This window comes from Netta rufina, assembly GCF_964035555.1.
Source record: "Netta rufina genome assembly, chromosome: Z".
Taxonomy (NCBI): domain Eukaryota; kingdom Metazoa; phylum Chordata; class Aves; order Anseriformes; family Anatidae; genus Netta; species Netta rufina.
This window is the reverse complement of record NC_140126.1, coordinates 36,231,811-36,253,982: the sequence shown is the minus strand read 5'-3', so window position 1 is coordinate 36,253,982 and position 22,172 is coordinate 36,231,811. Positions and strand designations below refer to the sequence as shown.

The window sequence follows — 22,172 nt, the reverse complement described above, 5'->3', positions numbered from 1 at the left end:
GGTTTTTTAATATGAATAATTTTCTGTTTATGGACTGAGCAAACCCTGGAGAATGCAAAGAGTTCTCTCACCTTCTGTTCTGCTAGCCAGCTGGAGCCAGTGGAGGTACTGATCTCTGCAGGACACCTCTGCAGGTATCTTTCTTTACCCAGGATTTATAAATAAGATTGGGACTACCTAATGTACCAGCAGAGGAGAAGAGGGCAATCCTTACTCTGTTCAGTCTGCTTCTGTGAGTACAAGATCCAGTGGTAAGCCTAGAAGGTCTTTGAACAAGTCATCAGTCATCATAACAAATTACAAGTGAGTAATGTATATGACTTGAATTATAGGCACCAAACTTCCCAAAGGTGTTGCAACTGCTGGTCTGACTTCTCATCATTTATTACCAGATGGAAGGAGAGAGGGAGCCAGCAAAAAACAAATGTACAACTCTGAAAAAATGAAATTAATGTAGTGTTCTCTGAGGCTGCCAGCCTGTCCTTGCAAAGACAAGCAGGAAGTAGAAGCAGAACCAAAGCCCTGCTGAAGCAAGTGAGGTTAAAACTTGCACTACAGTATCATCTAGGAGACCAGGCTGGCATAAAGCCAGTGCAATGCACTATAGCCAGTCACTGTGACTTTTGGAAACCAAAATGGCATGTCAGGTGGACTCAGCAGTCCTAATGAGGTGGCAGGTGAGACGGTGTCTGAGAGCAGTTTGTTCCAGACAGCTTGTTCCTGCATTCAGCACAAGGCTAATAAATGAAGAACAGAGAGTTGTGCAAGGAAAATGTGTTTGACTAAAGTCAATTGCACTTGATTCAAAGTAAACAAGGGAAAAAAGACTTGGCATACTGGTGTTTTTAGGACAGTGTTTCTCCAGAGGACCATCAGTCTAACCCTGACTTAGATGCACAGATGATGTTCCCAAGTGAAGCACGGTGCAGGCACTGTTGTTGGATGAGCCCCAAACTCCAGCCTGTTTCTTTCCACAACTTATCTCAGAAGGAAAACCCACCACTCAGTTGCTGTGTAAATCTACCCAAGGCTGAGCTGCTTGATCTATTGATGGATTACTTGAGTCCAACCAGGAGTCAGATACAGGGGAGACATGTAAATCCCCAGGGATGGAGCTGATAGAGGCTTTATTTTATATTGATGCAGGTGAATCCTCTTGATATGCAAACTTCAATGTCTGCTCTGTGAACAGGATATTCACCTACAAATGTCCTTATTAGGCTTTGAGCATTCAGCTTTGTACGTGACGATCACCGGCATTTGAAAAACCATGTCCTGTACAATGTAATGGAACCTCTGTTATCACAAAAGTGGTGTTGTGTGTGGTTTTTCGTTTTTTTTTTTTTTTCTTTTCTTTTCTTTTCTTTTCTTTTCTTTTTTTTTTTTCTTTTTCTTTGTTGTTGTTGTTGTTGTTGTTGTTTTTGTTTGTTTGTTTGTTTTTAAAATGTTGTGTTTTTACACAGGTATGCAGCTAACTAAACACATATATACATTACTGGCTCTTCCACTTCTCTGCCATGAAAATAGTAGCACTATTTGATTATTTAGTTTATGATAATAGTGTCTATAAAAAGCTTTCATCTAACAGTGTACAATTTTTTAAATTAGCTCCATAAGGAATTACAGCGAATGAAGGCGTTATACGGTATTAATTGTGCTTAGGTGAAAGTGAGAAAAATGAACTATTACATTTTCAAATGCTCAACATGTGATGCTATATGATCTTGGGAGGACTGGGACAAAGACAAAACAAAGGAGTTTAAAAATATTTGGTGGTGGGAGAATGGAGGTGGGGTAGCTGGGTCCTGTTAGCTAAAAGGCTTCAATTTAAAGATTGCCTGGTACTGTTAGGCACATGCTATGTTAAAAATCAGTCAGCCTCTAGCCTTCACTCTTACTCGCTTGACAGTTAACTTCTTTGCTAAAGAAATATTCTGCGGTTTTAGTGTTTCTTTATATGTAGTAACAGGACTGAAAATAAACATTGTGCTATTTCTGTGGTAATGCTACTGCTAAATGTGACTAGCCTAGATGAAGAAAGGCTAGATTTTGATACATAAAATAAAATATGCCCTTGGTGTATCAGCTTGCCAGCAGTAGCTGGCTGTACCAATCCCTGCTGCTGTCAACCTTTTCCATTGCCAATGAACACAAACCATTATAAAAGTTACAGCAGTTCTCCAGATAGATAAGATTTTCTGATTCTTAAGTCCAGCAAGCTGTGTCTTTTTTCAGAGTGGAGGCAGGGGCAGTAGATCATAACCATCACACCAAGGGAGATGCAGCATCATAGCGGAAAAAAAAGGGGGAGCACCTTGAGCACTCACCCCAGTACACACCTCCCTTGGCCAAGTCATGGTAGGTGCCAGACATCCCTGTCCACTTGCCACTCCTCGGGCTGCCATACAACAAGGTCTCCACATGTTTCATCAGTTTTCAACAGTGGCCCCAGGTGTCTGCCACCAATCTTGTGAAGGGCAAAGTGCTGGGGAGCAGCCTGGACACCCAAAGCTGCCTGAGGCTGACAGACACCTGCAGGTCTGATGAGAAGGCAAGTGAGGTGTTGACCATCACCATGACTGTGTCTCTGTCCTGCTTGGCTATGGCAGAATGCATTTTCTTGCCTATAAAGGAAGGGCTTCTGACACTCAGACCTCTTGCATTTGTTGATGATGGTATTGTGCTCTCATAATTCATCAATATTGTTCTGACATCTTAAGATCATCTGGTTGCTGAGGATACATCGAGTAATTGTAGAATCACAGAAGGTTCCTGTACCCAAAGGAACCTTAAATATCGCCTGATTCCAATGCCCCTGCCATGGGCAGGGACACCTCCCACTAGGCCAGGTTGTTCAAAGCCCCATCCAGCCTGGCCTTGAACACCTCCAGGGATGGGGCATCCACAGCTTCTCTGGGCAGCCTGTGCCAGTTCCTCACCACCCTCTAAGAGAAAAAGTTCTTCCTAATGTCTAATCTAAACCTACCCTATTTTAGTTTAAACCCCTTGCCCTATCACTACATCCCTTGACAAGGAGTCCCTCCCCAGCTTTCCTGTAGGCCTCCTTTAGATACTGGAAGGCCACTGTAAGGTCTCCCTCAAACCTTCTCTTCTCCAGGCTGAAAAGCTCAAGTCTTTCAGTCTCTTCATGTGAGAGCTGTTCCAGCACTCTGGTCATTTTTGCGGCCCTAAGATGACTTGCTTGCAGTATAAGCACATAATGTAGTTTGTTCTCTGTTTGGTGTGTATGAAGTGTTTGAAACATTTTCTAATAATACTTGTAGTGACAGTACTACTCATGACAAAATGTCTGGATTACAGTATCTCATAAGTCACTATAGTAAGCAGGGTGTGGACTCCCAGAGAAAAGAAAACAACCCTCACTGTCTGGTAATAATAAGCCTAAAAACTCAATTTGTAATACATCTAGGCCTAAAGACTTACCTACAAAAACTAGATAAAAATATGTTATATGACGGTTACTAGATGGCTTCCTGCTATGATTTAGGCAAGGTTGTGATGTATTGCAGGGAAACACTAGGATATGGTTGCATGTGGGGGAAAGAGTTCTGTCTCATTTTTTAAGGTGATGAATGATGTGTGCTGCTTTAACTTCCTTTCTTTCAACTTTCAGAAGGAAATGAGCATCCTGTTCAGCACTCTTCTATTCATGGCATTATCTCAACCTTCTTTGTTTAGGCAAATTCAATGTGGATGGCCTTGATTCAGAGTAATATTTACATTTTACATATGTAAGTTAATAATTAGATGGGGGGAAAAAAGGATAAAGGCATTAGTATGTTGATCTAACTTTCTACAAAAAAAAAAAAAAAAAAAAAAAAAAAGATTTTCCTAAACTGTTACTTGATTTTTTTTTTTTTTATTTTTTTGTTTTTAATGTAAGGTAGAAACTTAACTTTCCACCAGGGTCAAAAAGCCCTAGGATTCCCTGTAAGAGAGATTTAATTACATTTACTGTCAAATCTTCTGGCGCTGCCTGACATCATTTACACCAAATGCAAATGTACTCTCTTGCAGGCTGAAGATTATGTTCATTATTCTTGACTGCAAAGGTTTTAGCTTTACTTTGTTCTCATTTTATTACTGGTTGCAGTTCTTAGCTCCTAATAGTAATACTCATTTGGGTTTATGTTTTGCACAAGGAGGTGCTGCTCCATTGAGACTGCAGTGGGAAGACGCTGTAAGGTATCATGCAGAGTGTTGTTAATTAGAGCTAACACTAAGAGAGTAACACAGGTAATCTTGCATCCCATTAGATGCTGGCAACCCCATCTATCCATCATTTCTTCTGTTGAAACAGAGGGGCCTTCTGCTGAGAACTTCTTGTTGTCCTGTTAAGGACAAGGCTCTGTCACCAGCACCCAGTGAGAGCAGGCTGCAGGCTCCTCTGGTACAGGGAGCTGGTGAAATTAGTGCCATGGCCATGGGGTGTGTGCAGCAGAGCACAGCTGGGAATCCACTGTGGATGTGCAGCACAGCACTGCACAGCACAGGTCTGTGCATACTCAGGTTAACTGCATCACAGATTCCTTGATGCAGGATGGTCTTCTGGTCAGGACAAAAACAACTCCTGCTGTCAGAAATAACGTGGCCAGCAGGGCTAGGGAAGTGATTGTCCTTCTGTACTCAGCTCTGGTGAGGCTGCACCTCAAATACTGTGTTCAGTTTTGGGTCCCTCACTACAAGAAGGACATCGAGGTGCTGGAGTGTGTCCAGAGAAGGGCAAGAAAGCTGGTGAGGGGTCTAGAGAACAAGTCTTAGGAGGAGCAGCTGAGGAAGCTGGCATTGTTTAACCTGGAGAAAAGAAGGCTCAAGGGAGACCTAATCACGCTCTACAATTACCTTACAGGAAGCTATAGCAAGGTGGGCATTGGTCTCTTCTCCCAAGCACCAAATGATAAGATGAAGAAAATGGCCTCAAGTTGCACCAGGGGATGATTCGGTTGGGTATTAGGAAGAATTTCTTCACTGCAAGGGCTGTGAGGCATTGGAACAGGCTGCCCAGGGAAGAGGTTGAGTCACCATCCCTGGAGGTCTTCAAAACACACGTAGATGTGGTGCTTAGGGACATGGTTTAGTGGTAGACTTGGCAGTGCTAGGCTAAAGGCTGGACCAGATGATCTTAGAGGTCTTTTCCAACCTAAGTGATTCCATGATTCTGTGCTGCAAGACTTCAGGAATCTCAGCTTGTGTTTTGGTTTTCATGGTCTTTCTCCAAGTCCTTCCAATACAATTTAATTTCAATTTAAATATTGTGTTACCAGTTAACCTCTGGTGTGTGGTAATGTGGGATCTGCTTATACCCTAAACCTCACAGACTGAAATGGCTTGTCTTACTCTTGCTATGACAGCATAGCTGGGAAAGCTCTGGGTCATCATAATCCCATCAGTCAGTATTGTCAAAGTTCATTTTTTTTTCTCTGCCTTACCTTCTATGTGCCTCACCACCCGGCAATTTATATTTTCCAGTAATTTAGCTTATGTTTTCAGAGTGCTAATTAATGGCTTTCAGCTCTGGGAAAGACATTTTATTTTTAACTCCAGCAAGCTATTTTTTGAATGATTGTATGATTTTATGTTTCTAGTTCCAAACTATTTAATTCTACATTATTTTCTCTTTTTATGTTTGTCACTGTAACAAAATAGACTCTTCAACTCACTTGCCTTTCATGCTTTGCCCTGTAATTTTTGTGATGTTGATTCTTTGGAAAAGGTGGTCAGTCTTCCCATTTGTTTATACAATAACTGCCACAGTAGGATATTTGGATAAAGTTACAATGAAGTCAATAAACCAGTGATATTTTGCTGCTTTTCATTTCCTGTAGACAAGTTAATCTTTAACTCTAACAGCAGACATACTGCGGCTTTTTTTTTTTTTTTTTTTTTTTCCCCAGTGCATGTCTACTGAGTGAACTACTGCACCTGGACTCCAGAAAAAGAGAATGGGTCCACCACATTTTCTTCTCTGTTCTACTGCATTTCTAAGGTTTACGTGGGCTTCCCTTGCCACTTGACTTTTTGCATGAGCCCTCTTTTAATGTGCTGTAGAGTAGTGAAACTGCATCACCAAACCTCTCATCTGCCCAGCAGCTGCAGTCCTTATGGCAGGAATAATGGAGGATAATAATAAAGGATCAAATGGGCACTGAGCAGCTCTGAAGCCAGGATCTGCAGCTGAACTGCAGGACTGGAGTTGATTCAGTGAAAAAAGGTTCCAAAGACCTCTTGAAAAATACTTAAGTATTACTTGACAGTATTTTATCCAACAGTCTAATCCTTTTCAGCAGCTTGCCATACAGCACTCAGAATGACATTTTTTGAATAAACCTGCCATTTTCTTTAATAAAGGCAGAGACTCTTCCATCTGACAACAGACAAGAAGTTTAAAAGGCGGAATAGAGTTGTGGTTTTCTTTTTTTCTTTTTTTCTTTTTTTTTCTCTTTTTTTTTTTCCTTTTTTTTATTTTTTCTTTTTCTTTTTTTTTTCCTTTTTTCTTTTCTTTTTCTTTTTTTTTTTTTTTCTTTTTTCTTTTTCCCTCTGGCTGAAGCTCTTTTGTGTAAGAATTTTGAAGTTGATAGCTTTTCTTTCTGAAACTCTGCAGAATCCAGGGTACTGTAGCTTTTAATGCTTTGTTGTGTTTTGCTTTGTTGTGTTTTCCTGACTTCTGCCTGGCATTTTTCAGATGTCAGTTTTTGAGACTTGCCATCAGCCTGAGCCACCCCCAGCCTGGTAGCCTGCATTTCATACTGGTTTGTACCACAGCCTTAGAGAGAGACACAACAAACCTGACATCAGACAAATATCAGAGCAGTACTTCCTCCTTTGCTCTTACGAAGTGTGGACAGCATGCAATATCTGCACAGAGCTCAGCAGACATCAGTGCAGACGTACATGTTGGACTGGATTTACAGACAGCACTTACAGAGATTTTCCAGAGGGGCTTTGAAAGTATGTGTCTGAGACCTGCAAGTCTTTGGCCTTTGGTACTGAAACTGATCCCCTGCTTGGAGCTGATGTGCCAGGCTCCATAGAAAGCACGAACAGAACAGAACAGAAAGCACAGGGAGAGATCAGCTGCACAGGGCTGGCCAAGGCACGAGTGTGGAGAAGAGCTTGTCTTTAACCAGCTCGTCTCTACAGAGCTGGTGACTTCTTCGGAGAAGGGATCAAATTCCTGTGCAGACAGACATGTATTCCCCATTCACTTACAGACAGGGGGCACGTGGGTTCTTTTATAAACAGGGGGCATGTGGCTCTTCTAAGATGGAGAGGAAGGAAGGGAAGGGGAGCTTTCTCTGTGTGCCTACAGCAGATTGTGTAGACTTAAAAATGAACAAGGCACTGAGCTGTACAGCATGGGCCAGGCCAGGTGGAAGGAAATACATAGATTTACACCTTCAGGTAAAGCATAAGACGAGAGATTGATGGAGAAGATACCTCTTACTTTATATCCCCATGGCAGGGATATCATTTTGGGCAGAACTATCCACGTTCCCATATCAGATGTTTTTTTGTGCTTTTGCCAGCCTTGGCTGGCAACATGAAATACAAAATGTATTATGTAGTCTACTGCCACTTAAGTGGTACTACATATGGGAAAGAAAATTGGAACTGGTGCTGTTACTTGAAAAAAAAATCATTCCATGGCTACTTTGTGTTGCTGATATTTTTCCTTCCATTACTCTTGCCAACAAATGACACAGAGCACTCTGCAGAATGTGAAATCATTTTGGTGGAATTATTTTTCCTTTTTTTTTTTTTTTTTTTTTTTTTTTTTTCCAGCAATTAGAGAGTGACACTCAGCAAACTTTAACCAAATACTGCCTTCTGCCAAAAAGCATTTATACTACTGTAACTCCAATGCCTACATATAAAGAGTAACACTTCCATTGAGACATTCTGATCTACTAATTCTAAGAAAAGCTTTCACATGGGATTGTTAGACTACATATTAATGATCAAGTTCCCATTAAAGGTCTGCATAATGTGGTTTCTCAATCTAAAGTGTGCCAAGTACCTGCTCCTGCCCAAAGAGATGATCACCAGCTACCCACTCACACACACACATGCATACACCTAACCTTTTTTACAATAGGGTTTTAAAGGATCGTGCAAGCTAAGCGATACAGAACTTCTTAGCCAAGAGGCAGCATGCATGGAAATAATCACACAAAACAGATTTGCTTTCCTGCAGTTTGTCAGTATAGCTACCTTTACAACAACTTTTACATGAACAAAAGCCACATATCTTCTTAGAGCCATACAAAAGAGAAGATTGACCTGATTCCTCTTCGTGTCTGAAAGATGACCTGGACCAGCATAACCTGCTTTCCTCCTGACTGCACTCCATGAAGGAGTGGGAAACATCTCTTACCATCCCAGTGTTCTATCACACAAATTAATTAGTCTGTGGCATCACTTGAGAATGTGAACAGAGGCCAGCTTTTAACCAGCTTTAATTGCAGGCACATGTGGCTGGCTCCTGTGAAGAAAATAGTAGTTTAGAAATAATGCAAGAGTCCCCCCAGGACAGAGATGGCACAGCTTCTCTGGGCAGCCTGTTCCCACTATTTAGTTATCCTGCCAGGGAGGCTTTGCCCCATCTGGAAACTGCCCTATTTCTGTTTGTGGCCACCACTGGAAAAGGGCCTGGCATCTGGTACCCCCTCAGAGGCACAGGAGATACCTCCAAACTGCCTTTCTCCATCCTAGCTCCTGACGGCTCTCCTCACAGGGTTCTATTGAAGCCTTATTTATGTACATCCAGACCAATAACATCTACTTCCCATCCTCATCCACAAATACCATCATTTTATCACAGAAGATTATCCAGTCAGTCAGACACGACTTAGCCTAGGTAAATCCTTACTGACTGTTTTCAGTCACTGTCTTCTCCCTTGTGTCCTTGCTCATGCACAAGAGTTCATGCTCCATCCATGATTTTCCCAGGGACCAAAGATGACACCAACCAGCCTGCAGTTCCCCAAGTTGTTCCTTTACCCTTTTATTGAAGATGGGGACAACATTCGCTTTTCTCCAGTTACTGGGGGCCTCCTCTCACCACCACGACCTACTACAGCTGATGGAGACTGGCCTCGTGAGGATGTCAGCCAGCTCCCTCAGCACTCGTGGGTGCAGCACAACAGGTCCCACAGGTGTGGATAAGTCAAGGGCCCACATGAAAAGCACCAAAAATACCTCAGCTTCTGTCATTAAATCATCCCCTCCACCATCCAGCAGCTGGTTCAACTCCGCTGTCTGAAAGTAGCTTGTGACTAGTGCTGAACCACTAACTGTAGTGTCTTAGGCAGAGCTATGTGAAGTATTTTGATATGTTGAGTGTCATTCTGTTCCACCATAACTGTCATTTTCCACCATTTGCTACTTTTAACATGTTTTTAATTTTTTGAGAGACTGTTCCAGCCTGTGTCATTCATCTTCAGTTTGATGAAAGGCTCCCTTGTGAAGGATTTTCCCTCTCATTTAAAAAAAAAATTCCATATGTGGCTATTTTTAATGCTAGAAAAAAGCTTAGTTGGTGGAAGTTTGTCATAGCTTCATGCAAATTAACTGAAGTATATGGATTACACAGCTGAGCTGCCAGTCTAGCAGATATAATATTTGCTGAGTGCTCTTCAGGCTATTGGTAAAAATTCATGCTTTGAAACTCAAGAAAGGTGGAAGCCTGCTGTACTGACTGCAGGTCTGATATGTTCATGGGTAAAAGCAACATGACTTCAATAACAAAATCTAGTAGTATATAGTTCTATACTATTTTAGTTAGACTTGAAAAATACTGAGTTTGTGTGGGCTTTGAGGGTTTGTGGATTTGCGTTTGAGGGTTTGCATCCCCATGAAGATAGACCAGAGAAATTTAGAAACTGCTGTTCTTTCCCGGAGTGTTTATTTTGAAAATGCTAATACCAACTGAACCTGACAGATGCAACTGAGAGTTTCATTTAAAATAAAACTACAGATCATTTTAATTATTCTCTGCCAAATAAATGGCAGCCATGAAAAAGCTATTATTTTTAAGACAGTTTCAGATTCTGAATTTACCAAAAAAAAAATTAATCTAAGAAATAGCTCGCAAACAAATAGTTACCAAAGTCATAACTGAAATACATGATATAATCCATTCTCTAGGTCCCACGTTCTCTTCACCAGCTGGGTTTCAATACCATTTCTACATAGGAACTGAAGCCTGAAGAAATGAAGAAACTGAAGAACTGAAGAAATGATTCTGCTCTTTCTTTCTCTAAATGAATGAGCATGCCTGTCAGTTGTACAACAGTGCAGAAGTGACTGTGCTCAATTTAAAACATTTCTGTTTGTTTGCTTCTTACGTAAGCTCCAATTGAACCTAAGAAATATGTTCTGAGCATTATGTTAAAATAATGAAAACTATTTCTAAATTATGAAATTTAATCTACATTCATGGCTTAGATTGCTATTTTATCAGGAATGTCAGGTCATTACTTTTACACTTAATTTATCAAAATTGTAAATGTGATATGTGTAGTAGTTTGTGTTTTCAATTGTAATTAATAAAGGAAAAAAAGTATGTTTTTAGAAATTTTGCTGATTAGGAAGTGCCTAGAAAGGTTTCAGCTGCTGAGAGAAACCTTTCATTTTCCTTGTGTATCTGAATGCTATAATCCCTGTGTCATTTTAAAAGTTTTTTGCAGATTCAGTGTAGACTGCAGGATAAATTTGGACAGATAATCAACTTATGGATTCTCCTGACTGTATGTGGGTTAAAGGGTACCTTGCATCCTATCTTCAGTCCAGGTGGGAAGCTGGGGTTAAAAAAAGGCTGCCTTCAGGAATAAAGTGACTAAGTGGTGTTCCACAGACTAACTGAAGTTGGTTTTACTGTAACTTCACTTCTCCTTGTACCTTGGCCACCTGAAGTAAAGTTTAAGCAGGTCTGCTGTTTTTACTGTCAGATTTGCCTGTTCTTCCCAGCAGGTCATGTCAGAAGGACAAAAGCAGTCAGGAGACTAGACTATGAACCAAGGAGGCAGGAATGGGACAAGTCTTGTTTGCTAAGAGAAAGACCACAAGACTGGAAGTGATGGAGGCAGGCCATCTTTTTTTTCTGTGCACTCAGATGCAGTGGTTAAGCAGGCAGGGGAGATTTAAAAAGCAGAAAAGGCAAAATGCTTAATTAGTTCTTGAATCCTCCTGGGAGGCCAAAACAAAGTTTCTTTCCGGTTCTTCCTGTTTTTGGTCATCTGAAGGGAAGAGCCTCTGAAGGTCAGTGGCCAGAGGGAGCAGACATGGAAGTGAGGGCATTATCTCTGTTACTAATCACCATGTTTTCTTATCTTTCTAGCAGAGCAGCAATTCAATTTAAATTTGGGAAGTGGGCAGCAGGCCTGCTGCTTGTGTTTTATTTCCTGGCAGATGTCCTTAAAGAAGATATACATGACTTGTGCAGTCTGGATTTTATTTATTTATTTATTTATTCTGAACTCTAAATTTCATTGCTGTCTAGTTGCTTTGAAGAAGTTGTGAATCCTGCAGTCAACAGTTGCTAATTGTTATGGGGCCATGTGCACAAATGAAAGAGAAAGTGATTTTGGTCTGAGCACCCCAAAGTAGGTTCATCTGGAGCTTGCTATGATGCAAGGCTTACAAGTGTGTGATATCTGCCCTAGACTTGAAAATGCATAAAAGATGGCTGGGATTTAGCTCCAAGTTAAGGAGGACAGCATTTCAGCTCCTGTTTGTGGAGATTGGTATTACAACATCAACCTGATAATCTAGTTTTAAGAGCTAATTAATGTTTAGCTTCCTGGCTTGGAAGCTTAATTGCCTAATTATAATCAGCCTGTTATTAAACAAGACTAAGAATGTTACCTACAGAGAGGTGGTGGGAAGTCTTCTAGTATTAGTCTTCCATACTAAACTAATTACGCATCAACATTGGGAAATCTCTTTCCAGCACCACAAATGCAATTCACATAAGTGGTGCCAAAATACACTAAGGACTCACTTATAACCATTGATGACACCAAGCTGAGTGGTGAGGTTGATACGACAGAAGGAAGTGATGCCATCCAAAGAGACTTGGACAGGCTGGAGAAGTGGGCCCACATGAACCTAATGAGGTTCAACAAGACCAAATGCAGGGTGCTGTGCCTGGGTCAGGGCAATCGCGGACATGAGCATTGACTGGGAGAAGAGTTCACCGAGAGCAGCCCTGCAGAGAAGGACCTGGGAGTTCTGGTGGATGAAAAGCTCAACATGAGCCAGCAGTGTGTGCCTGCAGCCCAGAGGCCAACTGTGTCCTGGGCTGCATCAGCAGATGGGTGGGCAGCAGGTGGAGGGAGAGGATTGTGCCCCTCTGCTCTGCCCTTGTGAGGCCCCACCTGGAGTGCTGCATCCAGGGCTGGGCCCCCAGCACAAGAAGGATGTGGAACTGTTAGAGTGGGCCCAGAGGAGGGTCACAAAGATGATCAAGGGGCTGGAGCACCTCTCCTATGGAGAGAGCACCTCTCCTAGGCTGAGAGAGCTGGGGACGTTCAGCCTGGAGAAGAGAAGGCTCCAGGGTGACCTTATTGCAGATTTTCAGTACTTAAAGGGGGCTTACAGAAAGGATGGAGAAGGACTCTTTATTTGGGTAGATAATGATAGGACATGAGGGAATGGTTTTAAACTAAAAGGGGAGATTTAGATTAGAGGTTAGAAAGAATTTTTTCACTCAGAGGGTGGTGAGGCCCCAGCACAGGTTGCCCTGAGAAGCTATGGATGCCCCATCCCTGCAGGCGTTCAAGACCAGGTTAGACAAGGCCCTGAGCAACCTGTTCTAGTGGGTGGCATCCCTGCCCATGGCAGGGGGGTTGGAACTAGGTCATCCTTGAGGTCCTTTCCAATCCAGGCCATTCTATGGTTCATGATTCTATGACTGACGCTAAACCACAAACTTTACTTTCCCTTCGTATGATAGATCAGTGAGTAAGAGAGACTTGGAAGCCATATGGTAACTTCAGTTCCTGACCCTGATGTGTAGCAAAGAAAAGGTGATTGGAAAGAAAGAAGAAAAAAAAAAAAAAAAAAAAAAAAAAAAAAGAGAGAGAGAGAGATACAAGGTTTACAAGGTTTTGATTCAGAAAAACTAATTTCTGTATTGTTAGTGAAGACTTTAATAATTAAACTTTGCTAATCAATTTCCGAAATACTGCATGTTTAAATGAGACAAGGATAAGGTCGGGTACCTGAAAAACAAATAAACAAACAAAACAAAAAAGGTAAGTAAGATTAATACAATTACATGGCACAAAGTAAAATTTTATCACTTGTGTGGGACTAGAGCTCCCAGTGGAACAATTTGAATATCCTGTAGTGGAGCACTTTAAACAGATTTTTAACAGATGGCATCTGCTCAGGGCCCTTCCTGACACTGTATATTTAGTTGAGTATTTTTTCAGTATCTTTTCCTTACACAACTTGGATTTGGGGGAAAAAATGTATTTTTTAAATACTTTGGCTTGGCTTTTAGGATTTTGTAATGTTCTTAACTTTTTGTTGTCTTGACTTTTAGTATTTGGTTGTATTCTTAATTTTTTGTTGTCAAGTTCTGTTATAGTTATAGAAGACTATAAAGACTATAGACTATAGTTATAGAAGACTATAGAAGACTAAACTAAAATGGGTGCTAGGAGATCCTAGAAGAAACCATCCATGTGTAGGACTCCATCAGCAAAGCTCAGCTTCAGAGGCACAGAATTTAAAAGAGGGCATTGAGCAAAATATTTCCCTGGCCAAAAATACTGTAACTTAAGGCAAGGCAAATAAGGAACACTATAATGTAAATTCACAGGGACCATTTGAGGTTATTACACAATCCAGAAAAGGGGTAGGTGTGTGGGTGAGGGGGTGGGGGGTGGGGGGAGAGTGGGAACAAAAACGAACAAGGAAACAAACAAGAAACCTCTTATTTCTGTGCAGAGTAAGAAACTGTCTCTCTTCAATCAAAAAATAATAATAATAATTGAAAAACTCGACACAAACAAGAAAAATAACTTGATAAATCATGTTAATATAGATTCTTGGAAAGTGAGTAATGGTGTTCGGAAAAGGTTGAGTGAATGATCTGAGAGAAACAACATAACCTAAAGGGCATAGCATTTTTCTGTCTGCCATCTACAGCACCTGAAAGGCTCCTTGTCTGTCAAAAGCAGGTTACTATTACATTACTACATTGCAGTAAAAGGACAATTAAGGAAACATATATTGGAAAGAAGATAATTTGAAAATTATGAAAACTGGTCTACTGTGTTACTGGACCATTAAGCTGAGAATGAATGGTATTGTCAACTCATGGAAAGCCATTTTACATAATACAATTTCCCCTATTATAACTGATTGAAGAGGTGGTCACTGCAATATTAGAACTTCTGTGTATTTTACAAGAAATCCACAAATAAAAAAATTAAAAGTAAATGAAGCTATAATTAAATACAATCAAATATTGCAACAGAACTTAAATTATGTTTGTTATTTTTATGGCTGCCATTCAGAGCTTGCAATAGCACTGAACCTGGAGGAAGGGATTATGTCCTTTCCAGCACAGTACTAGGATGGGGGGAGCAGACAGCCTCTTCATTCATTTTTAGTGTCTAATGCATAGACATTATAGCCAGGGTGCCTATTGTTAGTTGTTGTGCCACTTAAAAATGCAGCAAGTCAGGGCAATCTGTATGGCTAGCTTAATCGTAACCATAGTGTTCAGCTTGTATTTGCTGTGCTAGCTAGGAAGCAGTCAGACAGCCAAACATCCTTCCTGTCAAATAATCAAACGTAAAGCAGGAAGGAGGTTTTAGATGAAAGCATAAGTAATTAGGTTTCTGGGATAAAATCAAACGTTGAACTCAAAGGCTTTCAGACTAGTGACTGCTAGCGACACAGGATGCTTGGTTACCACAATTATTTGCTTGCATCTGTAAACCAAACAAATTATTATTGGGGCCCTTCAAAGTGCTTATGTGTAAGTATGTGGGGGGAGAAAAGAGGGCTTTTTCCTTTTTTTTTTTTTTTTTTTTAGAACTGAACAAGAGCTGTGCCTGCAATGCACTAAACTGTTTTGAAAAATTCTACTATGGAAAATTAAAAGACAAGTTACGGGAAGTTGAGAAGGACATGCATTTTCTTCAACTACTTTTTCTCTGGATACTCTTTTATTCCCAGAACTGGTTAGCTGGACTAAGAAACTAAACCAGAAACTAAACCATCCTTGAAAGATGGAAAAAAAAAGGGGCTGTGGGGAGGAGAGGTAAGGTTATTTAGCAGACAATGGAAACCAACTTCCTTCATAGCTGCCCAAAGGCTGATAATGTCACAGTTGCAAGGGCTACTGTGAGCTGGGTGGATGCAGCAGGGATTGGAGGATACAAGTACCACAATCACAGCCTTGATTTTAACTTTAGTGCACTGTACAGCTCCGAAACCCAGCTTTAGTCCTTGTGCAGGTATCTGCATTGCCTTCTTCCCTCAAATGGAACCTGAAGCCAATTGAAGAAAACCTGCATTTTTCTTGCATTAAGCACTACTGTATTCAGGATCAATGGGTGGAAGGTTGATGTAATCACAAAGCTTTTAATTTTTAGCTATTGCTACCACTAAAGCTGATCAAGTCCAGAGTCTTTAGCACAGCATCGAGGTCAGCTGGTCGCCACACCGTTTCGGTTAAGCATCTTCTTTCATGCTCACTCAAGCCAGTACCACAATTTTACTCCTGTCTTCTAAACATCTTGTAGAAAACTGAGATCAGTTATGAAATACCAACTGCTAATGTCAATAAGGAATATAACTTAGGTTTCATTTATATTTTGTTGGTGCCACAAAGTTGCTTGACTTTGGAATGGAGATTATTTTGGGTAAATTTCCTGGTAGTGATGTCAGTGAAATCCTAACATAAGCTAGATTGCTTTCTCTGCTCATTAAAAGTAGCTAGGGTGCCTTTAATTTATGCGTAGTTAAAATACTTTTAATTGATCTATTAATTTCCTTTTATACATTCAGTACTTAAGAGATGATCATTCTTCTCATTAAATTCCCTTCCTACACCATTTAAAATCTACTAGACTGGGGCTTCTCTTCTACAATTGTTTTGGGGTGTTTTTTGGGTAGTTTATGTTCCCTGGAAGAAAAAGAAATTACTCTGTATTGTATGGAGAATATATGCTAAACACAGAGCTCTTCTTGTATTTTTCCTCCCATACAGAGGAGACCACACCATGATTGTACACAGGGTCTCTCTTGACTCTATCTTAACAGTAACACTTGGAGCACCAAAGCAACTAGCATCTTTACCATCTACAGAACCATTATCGTTAGCAGACAGGCATTCATTGTATTATACAAATGAATAAGTACAAAGCATGCTGCAACAGGTAGGCAAAGGGGCTGATGCTGCAGCTGTCTAGACGGTTTCAAGCAATTGAGTCTGTGCAGAGAACTTCATTATCACTTTTTCATCATTTTTGAACCAACAGCTGTGGTATTATAGAAGCTATTTACATAGTTTGTCTTTAGGTAAAAATTCTTAAAAGCAAACAGTTGCGTTTTTGCTGTAACCTAACTTCCTGGCATTTCCCATTACTACCTAAGTTAAGGAATCTCCTTGTTATAGCTTGTGCAAAGATGGTAGAGCACGGTCGTCCGCTAGAGCATTCTTGTAGAAAAGCCAAAGGGTGGGGAAGACAATCTAGGGTATTCCCCTTCTCTGCTTCTGCTCCCAGGCCTTAATTACATGTTTATACACCAGGTGAGATTCTCTGAAGACTCCCTAAACAGCTTTCAGGTGGTTTTGAAGGTGGGGGGTTGGCAAGAGGCCCCATTTTAGATTAAATCTCTTGCCTCCTTAAAAGCTTGCATGATCAACAGTAAGCAGTTCATAATGCTCACGTCTCATATTGGGGCAGATCTTAGAAGAAACTTACGACAATCCACCTTTGTGAGAAATGTTTACTGCCTTCACAGCAACAGTCCAAGAAACACAAATAAAGGGGGGGAAAAACAAACAAACAAAACAGTCTATTTTGCTAGTGTCAATAATGAATATCAGAAGTAAGATAGGATACATACCAAACCAGGATTACTATGAAAAGAATTAATATAATTCCTCATGCAGTCCTGATTCCTCATCACCATGCTTTTGTATTGTTTGCAGTACCTGTGCCACATTGCAGAAGCTAGATCAAGCAGGGGACTAATCTGAAACAAAATTCATCTGTACATGTATTTCCCCCTTTCCTTTCTACTAAAAGATGCAATAAGTAAGAAACAGCAGCACATGCTAAATTCAGACAAGCATGGATGCCTGAATGAACGGATAGAGGAAAGGCAAGACTTGTCTCTGCTGCAGCATCGGTTGTGTATGGCAACCTACAATAAAGTCATCTTAGGTCTTCATGGTTAGGATTTTCTGGCATTGCATTTTAGGACTTTAACTGTAGGAAGAGACAGTATTATTTAGAAAAATAACTTTATTTTTGTGTACTTAGTGTTAAAAGTATCTGGATTGAAAGTTGAGCCTGGCAGAAACCAGAAATCCACAGTTCCATCAGTAATATTTAGACATTGCTGCAATCCTTCTTTTAAGTTTTTGAGAAACTTGAGTCATTTTGGATTCAGAAGTAAGACTTGTGACACAGTAAGTATTAAGTTACAAGTCTAACTCTCATCAGGCACAAAAATGAAGTTTCCCTGAGATGATATAACGAGGAACTAGTATATAAACTTCATATCACATTATCAGGGAAGGCTTAAGAGTACAAAAGCAAGATTCTGCTACAAAAATAGGAATACAAGTCCTTAATACTCCATGCTGAAGATGAAGTTTCCAGGAGGATTAAGAATTACATATTGCAGAACTGCAGCAATCATATTTAAGTTAAATGATGACACTTGGCTTTGGTATATCCCCTTTTGTTTACTTTTCAAATCAATTCCCATGTTAATTTCCTGAGATCTTCCAGCACTCAATATAAACTTTGTACAGTCCCACTGCTTCTTCCCCATTTTTTCTCTTCATTTTTCTTTTCCAGATAGCATTATATTCACAGGAAAAAATAAAAATAAAAATCAGAAATAACCATGAAAAAAATTCATTCTCCAGGCCTTCAAATAAGTTGTTTAGCCAAAGGAAGCCCATTAATCACACCATAACACATATTTATATAATAAATATCTGAAATAGTCAGGCTTCCAAAAACTGCCATCTTTGATTTTGTACCCAAGTTCCAACACTCAAGGTGTAGCACAAGGCATCCTCATCTTCAGAGGCATGTCTTCGCTCCAGCTTGTCCATGGACCAGGCAAGGCCTTGTCACCACCATACCAACGTGGTGATAACCATCATAGCCATTCATCAGCACCACCACCACCAGAGTTGAATGTTAAAGTAGTATATTATTTGTACTGTATATTATTTGTACTTATGTTTCATGACTGGAGAGTGCAGTATTTCAGTTCTTTTGCAGATACAAAGCTTTGTGTCGTAAATATTCTTCCAAACATTTCACTGCAAAAGGGTCAACATCAGTATCAAACTTATTAGCAAAGAAGTGGTGGTTTCGCAGCATCCATTTCAGATCTCCTACCCCGAATACACAGACAGACCGAACATGAACTCCGCTGCATGGTGGGTAAGGTGCACCTTTAGACACATCTCCTTCAAAGTACTGCCACTTGACAAACCTGGCCAGTGCATTCATATCAGAAACATCGTACTTGTCACTAGAAGAAACAGCACCGGGGACTTCAGGGATTCTCTGAATCGTTGCCCACAGGTATTCATCAGGGCTGTAAGTGTCTTTTGCCCACTCAATAAATTTGAGGATTTTGCTGCTTTCTAATATATGTTCTACAAATCTTCTGCTAACTACAAAATAGGCACTACCAGAAAAAATTGGAGTACTGAGAGGTGGCAGTTGTTTGTCTATACCTGTGTTCTTTACCTTACCATCAATAATCTCATAGTGTTTTTTCCACCTTACTTCTTTATAAACAGGCATTTTTTCTGTCTCCAAGCTGTTTTCACCTTTAAGGGCTTTCAATTTCTCTACTATTTCCTGGTTGGTCTTTATAGGAAAGTCCATGCCACAGAGGTTTATTAGGTATTTCCAGTTTGAACTTCTTCTGTAGAGATCTTTCATGCAATTAATATCTGCCTGCACCCTGCTCCATGAAGCATATACAACACTCTCTAGCTGGCTGGAAATAAAGACATTATCAAAACATGAAACTATTCCCTTCACAGCAGTAAAAAAGGATTCTGGAGACTTTCTGTCTACGTGAATGCAGTAAAAATTCTGAGGAGCATAGATAGATCTTAGAAGTCTATCAAGCATCTCGATTTTGTGATAAACCACTATCGAGTAAGCAATTGGAAATTCTGCTTCTTCATTGCTGAGAGGTTCCATAATGTATTTCCTCATCTTAGTGAAAGAGGCACAGTCTGCTGTCATGTTAATATAGTCATTGGCTGTCAGTTTGGGGCGTTTCTTAAATGATATTGATAATGTCTCAAGCTTCACCTTTTGAATTTCTTCTATATCACCCTCTATTATCCTGGTGCAGTTAATATTGCCAATAGGGTCTTCCTTAGTCAGCTCTAGATGTCTCCGATTTAAGAAGTTTGGTTTCTGGTTAACTTTCAAAACTGAAACAACTACTAAAATCAGAGTTAGACCCAAGAAAAGCCTGAAGCATGAGTTGTGGCAAAACCGTAGTTTCCTTTTCAGCATTTCAAATACCAGGTGGCTTTGTAGGGCTAAGAAAATTTGTCCTCCTCTCTGCTCATATCAGCCTCAACAACTTCAGAAGAAACAGTTTGTGTTTCTCAGAAACTTGGTACATTTGTCAGCAAGATGGAAGGAAAACTCCTAAAATGAAATAAAATATAGCTGTCATTGCAGTTACTTAAAAGTTCTTAAAAAAGATTAATTGATAATAATGACTTTGCTATTTACTGACTGGGAAAAAAAAAAAGTGAATACTTCAGACAAAAATATTCTATTGAAAATTAAAAGTTTATGAATAAAATTGGTGTATTTTTTCAAGAAAAATATTGGGACAGGAAACATAGCTTTTGTGAGCTATTTCCGATCTTCTGTCAGCTGAACTACTAAGACTACAAACTCAAGTTCAGTAAGACAGCAAACCACATTCAGCTGCATCTGACAAAGCCAAAGTAAGTCAGATATGTTTCTGACAAGCAAGTATTTGATGATAACTCATCTTCAGAATGTGACAAGAATGTTTTATACACATGTTAGCAGTGACATAAGTTTAATTACAGTTTTAACGTACCACTCACTTCCTAGATACTATTCACAATTCATCTTCTTGCTGGGGAAGCAGTCCCTGAAGACTTCCTAGATTTTTACGTGAGATGCAATCTCTTCAACATCCTGCAGTTGATCCTAGAAACACTATCCAGAAAGGGCTGATGAAAAAGGAAAAAAGAAATTAGCATAGCATGGCTCCTCAGCTTGCAGAGTTCTGAAAACAGCTGTGACTGAATTGCTGAAGTACCTCTTCAAGGTAAAAAGGCAGTAGTTATGATCCATCTTTAAAGCTGATTAGTGTTAAATCCCTACAAAACGCAGAAATCTAAGAGCACAGCAGTGTTGTGTTACCATCATTTAGACACTTTTTAAAAAAAAAAAAAACTATTCAGCAGTTGCTTTTTATGTGGAAGCATGCTGCAAGGGTGAATTGCAACCCAGATGCTACATTATTTTTGTTAGTTCTGCCTTTGTTTTTTTTTGTTGTTGTTATTTTGTTTTTTCCATATTCTGTTTGTAGAGTGCTGAAATGCCTTTGTTCTGTTTCAGCACTCTGTGAAGGGTTTGTCCCAAAGTCATGTGCCTGCTATAGTTCTAGCTGTTGAGAGCACTGCAGTCTACAACCGGATTAAAGAACTAGATGTCCTTTTTGTACTACCTCATACATATAAAATAATGAAGAATAGGATGTTCTTAAACAATTTACACTGCTGCTCAGGCAGTTATGCTTACATATTCATTATCTGAATAATTCAGCACAGATCTGAATTTCAAACCAAGCTCTAGTTGTGAAAAACAATATAATTTATAGTGAATCTCTTCCAACATTTTAATCTTTAAATTAAAAGGTTCGTGAAATATTGAAGTCTTTGAGAGAGCTACAGCTCCTTTCATTTTTATTACTTTCAAGAAAGTTTTAGTGCTTTGAGTAACTTTTTGACTCCAAGCAATTGTTTCCCAAAATAATTAGTAAGAACATTTGTTTAAGGAAGATTGTGCTATATTCTCCTCTGGGTTTTGCTGTTTCAGCATAAGATTTTATTTTCCCCTCTTTTCTTTAAGCTACCTCAGTATCATTTTAGCTTGTAGCTTGCATCCTATTCTTCATACGTTGTGGCTCTTAACTTGCAAAACCCAATACATGTGTGTGTAAAAAATTGAGATGTGGCATTGCAGAGCTTTTTGACAGCAGTGGTGCCATTGGGACGCACTATGCTTTTTGTCCACCACTATGCCCGCAGCACTGCAAATGGACCAGGGGAACTCCTCAGTCACTACTTTTAGATTGTGCTGTAGCATCAAACACAAAGACATAATTTAGAGCAAGTTTTAACGTGCTTTACAACTTACCACACACTTCCTTACGTGACATCCTGCCAGTTCTGACTAGTAAATCTGATCCAATAAAAATAATTGCCATGATATATGAAATAAAAGAAAGATAAAAGAAGAATAGCAGCTATGTGATAGTCTCCATAGCCTCTATCAAGTATATATTTCCATAGAATGTAGTTTGTGATATGGGTTAACTTTAAACTATGGTTTTCTGCTTACTAACCACATCTGAACAAGGATTTTTGTAAAAGTTAATATGTCATTCAAACACACTTACATTTGTGAATTTTTAGCTGTCAGAAACTGGAACCCTTTTCTTTAGGACAAGAGTTAGCATTTCTACTTTATCCTATTCTCAGTTTATATAGAAGCATGAGCACTGAGGAACAACGTGCACTGTAAGAGAATTGCCACCCATTTCTTGTTCTCTGTGATTCAGGGAGACAGAGCCTTAACTGAAAGCTACCATTGAGACCTTCACTTGCTATGACCTCCAAAGACTAAGTTTGCTAAGAA

At 39.8% G+C, this 22,172-nt stretch overlaps 1 protein-coding gene across 1 annotated transcript; it reads right to left on the bottom strand.

Annotated features, from left to right (window-relative positions):
• Positions 1-18,497: 18,497 nt before the first annotated feature.
• GCNT1 (glucosaminyl (N-acetyl) transferase 1) lies at positions 18,498-19,778 on the bottom strand (the record flags this gene model as incomplete). Its single annotated transcript, XM_084304693.1, has 1 exon — positions 18,498-19,778. One exon carries the CDS (start codon positions 19,776-19,778, stop codon positions 18,498-18,500), a length of 1,281 nt encoding a protein of 426 aa, XP_084160819.1.
• Between the last annotated feature and the right edge of the window lie 2,394 nt (positions 19,779-22,172).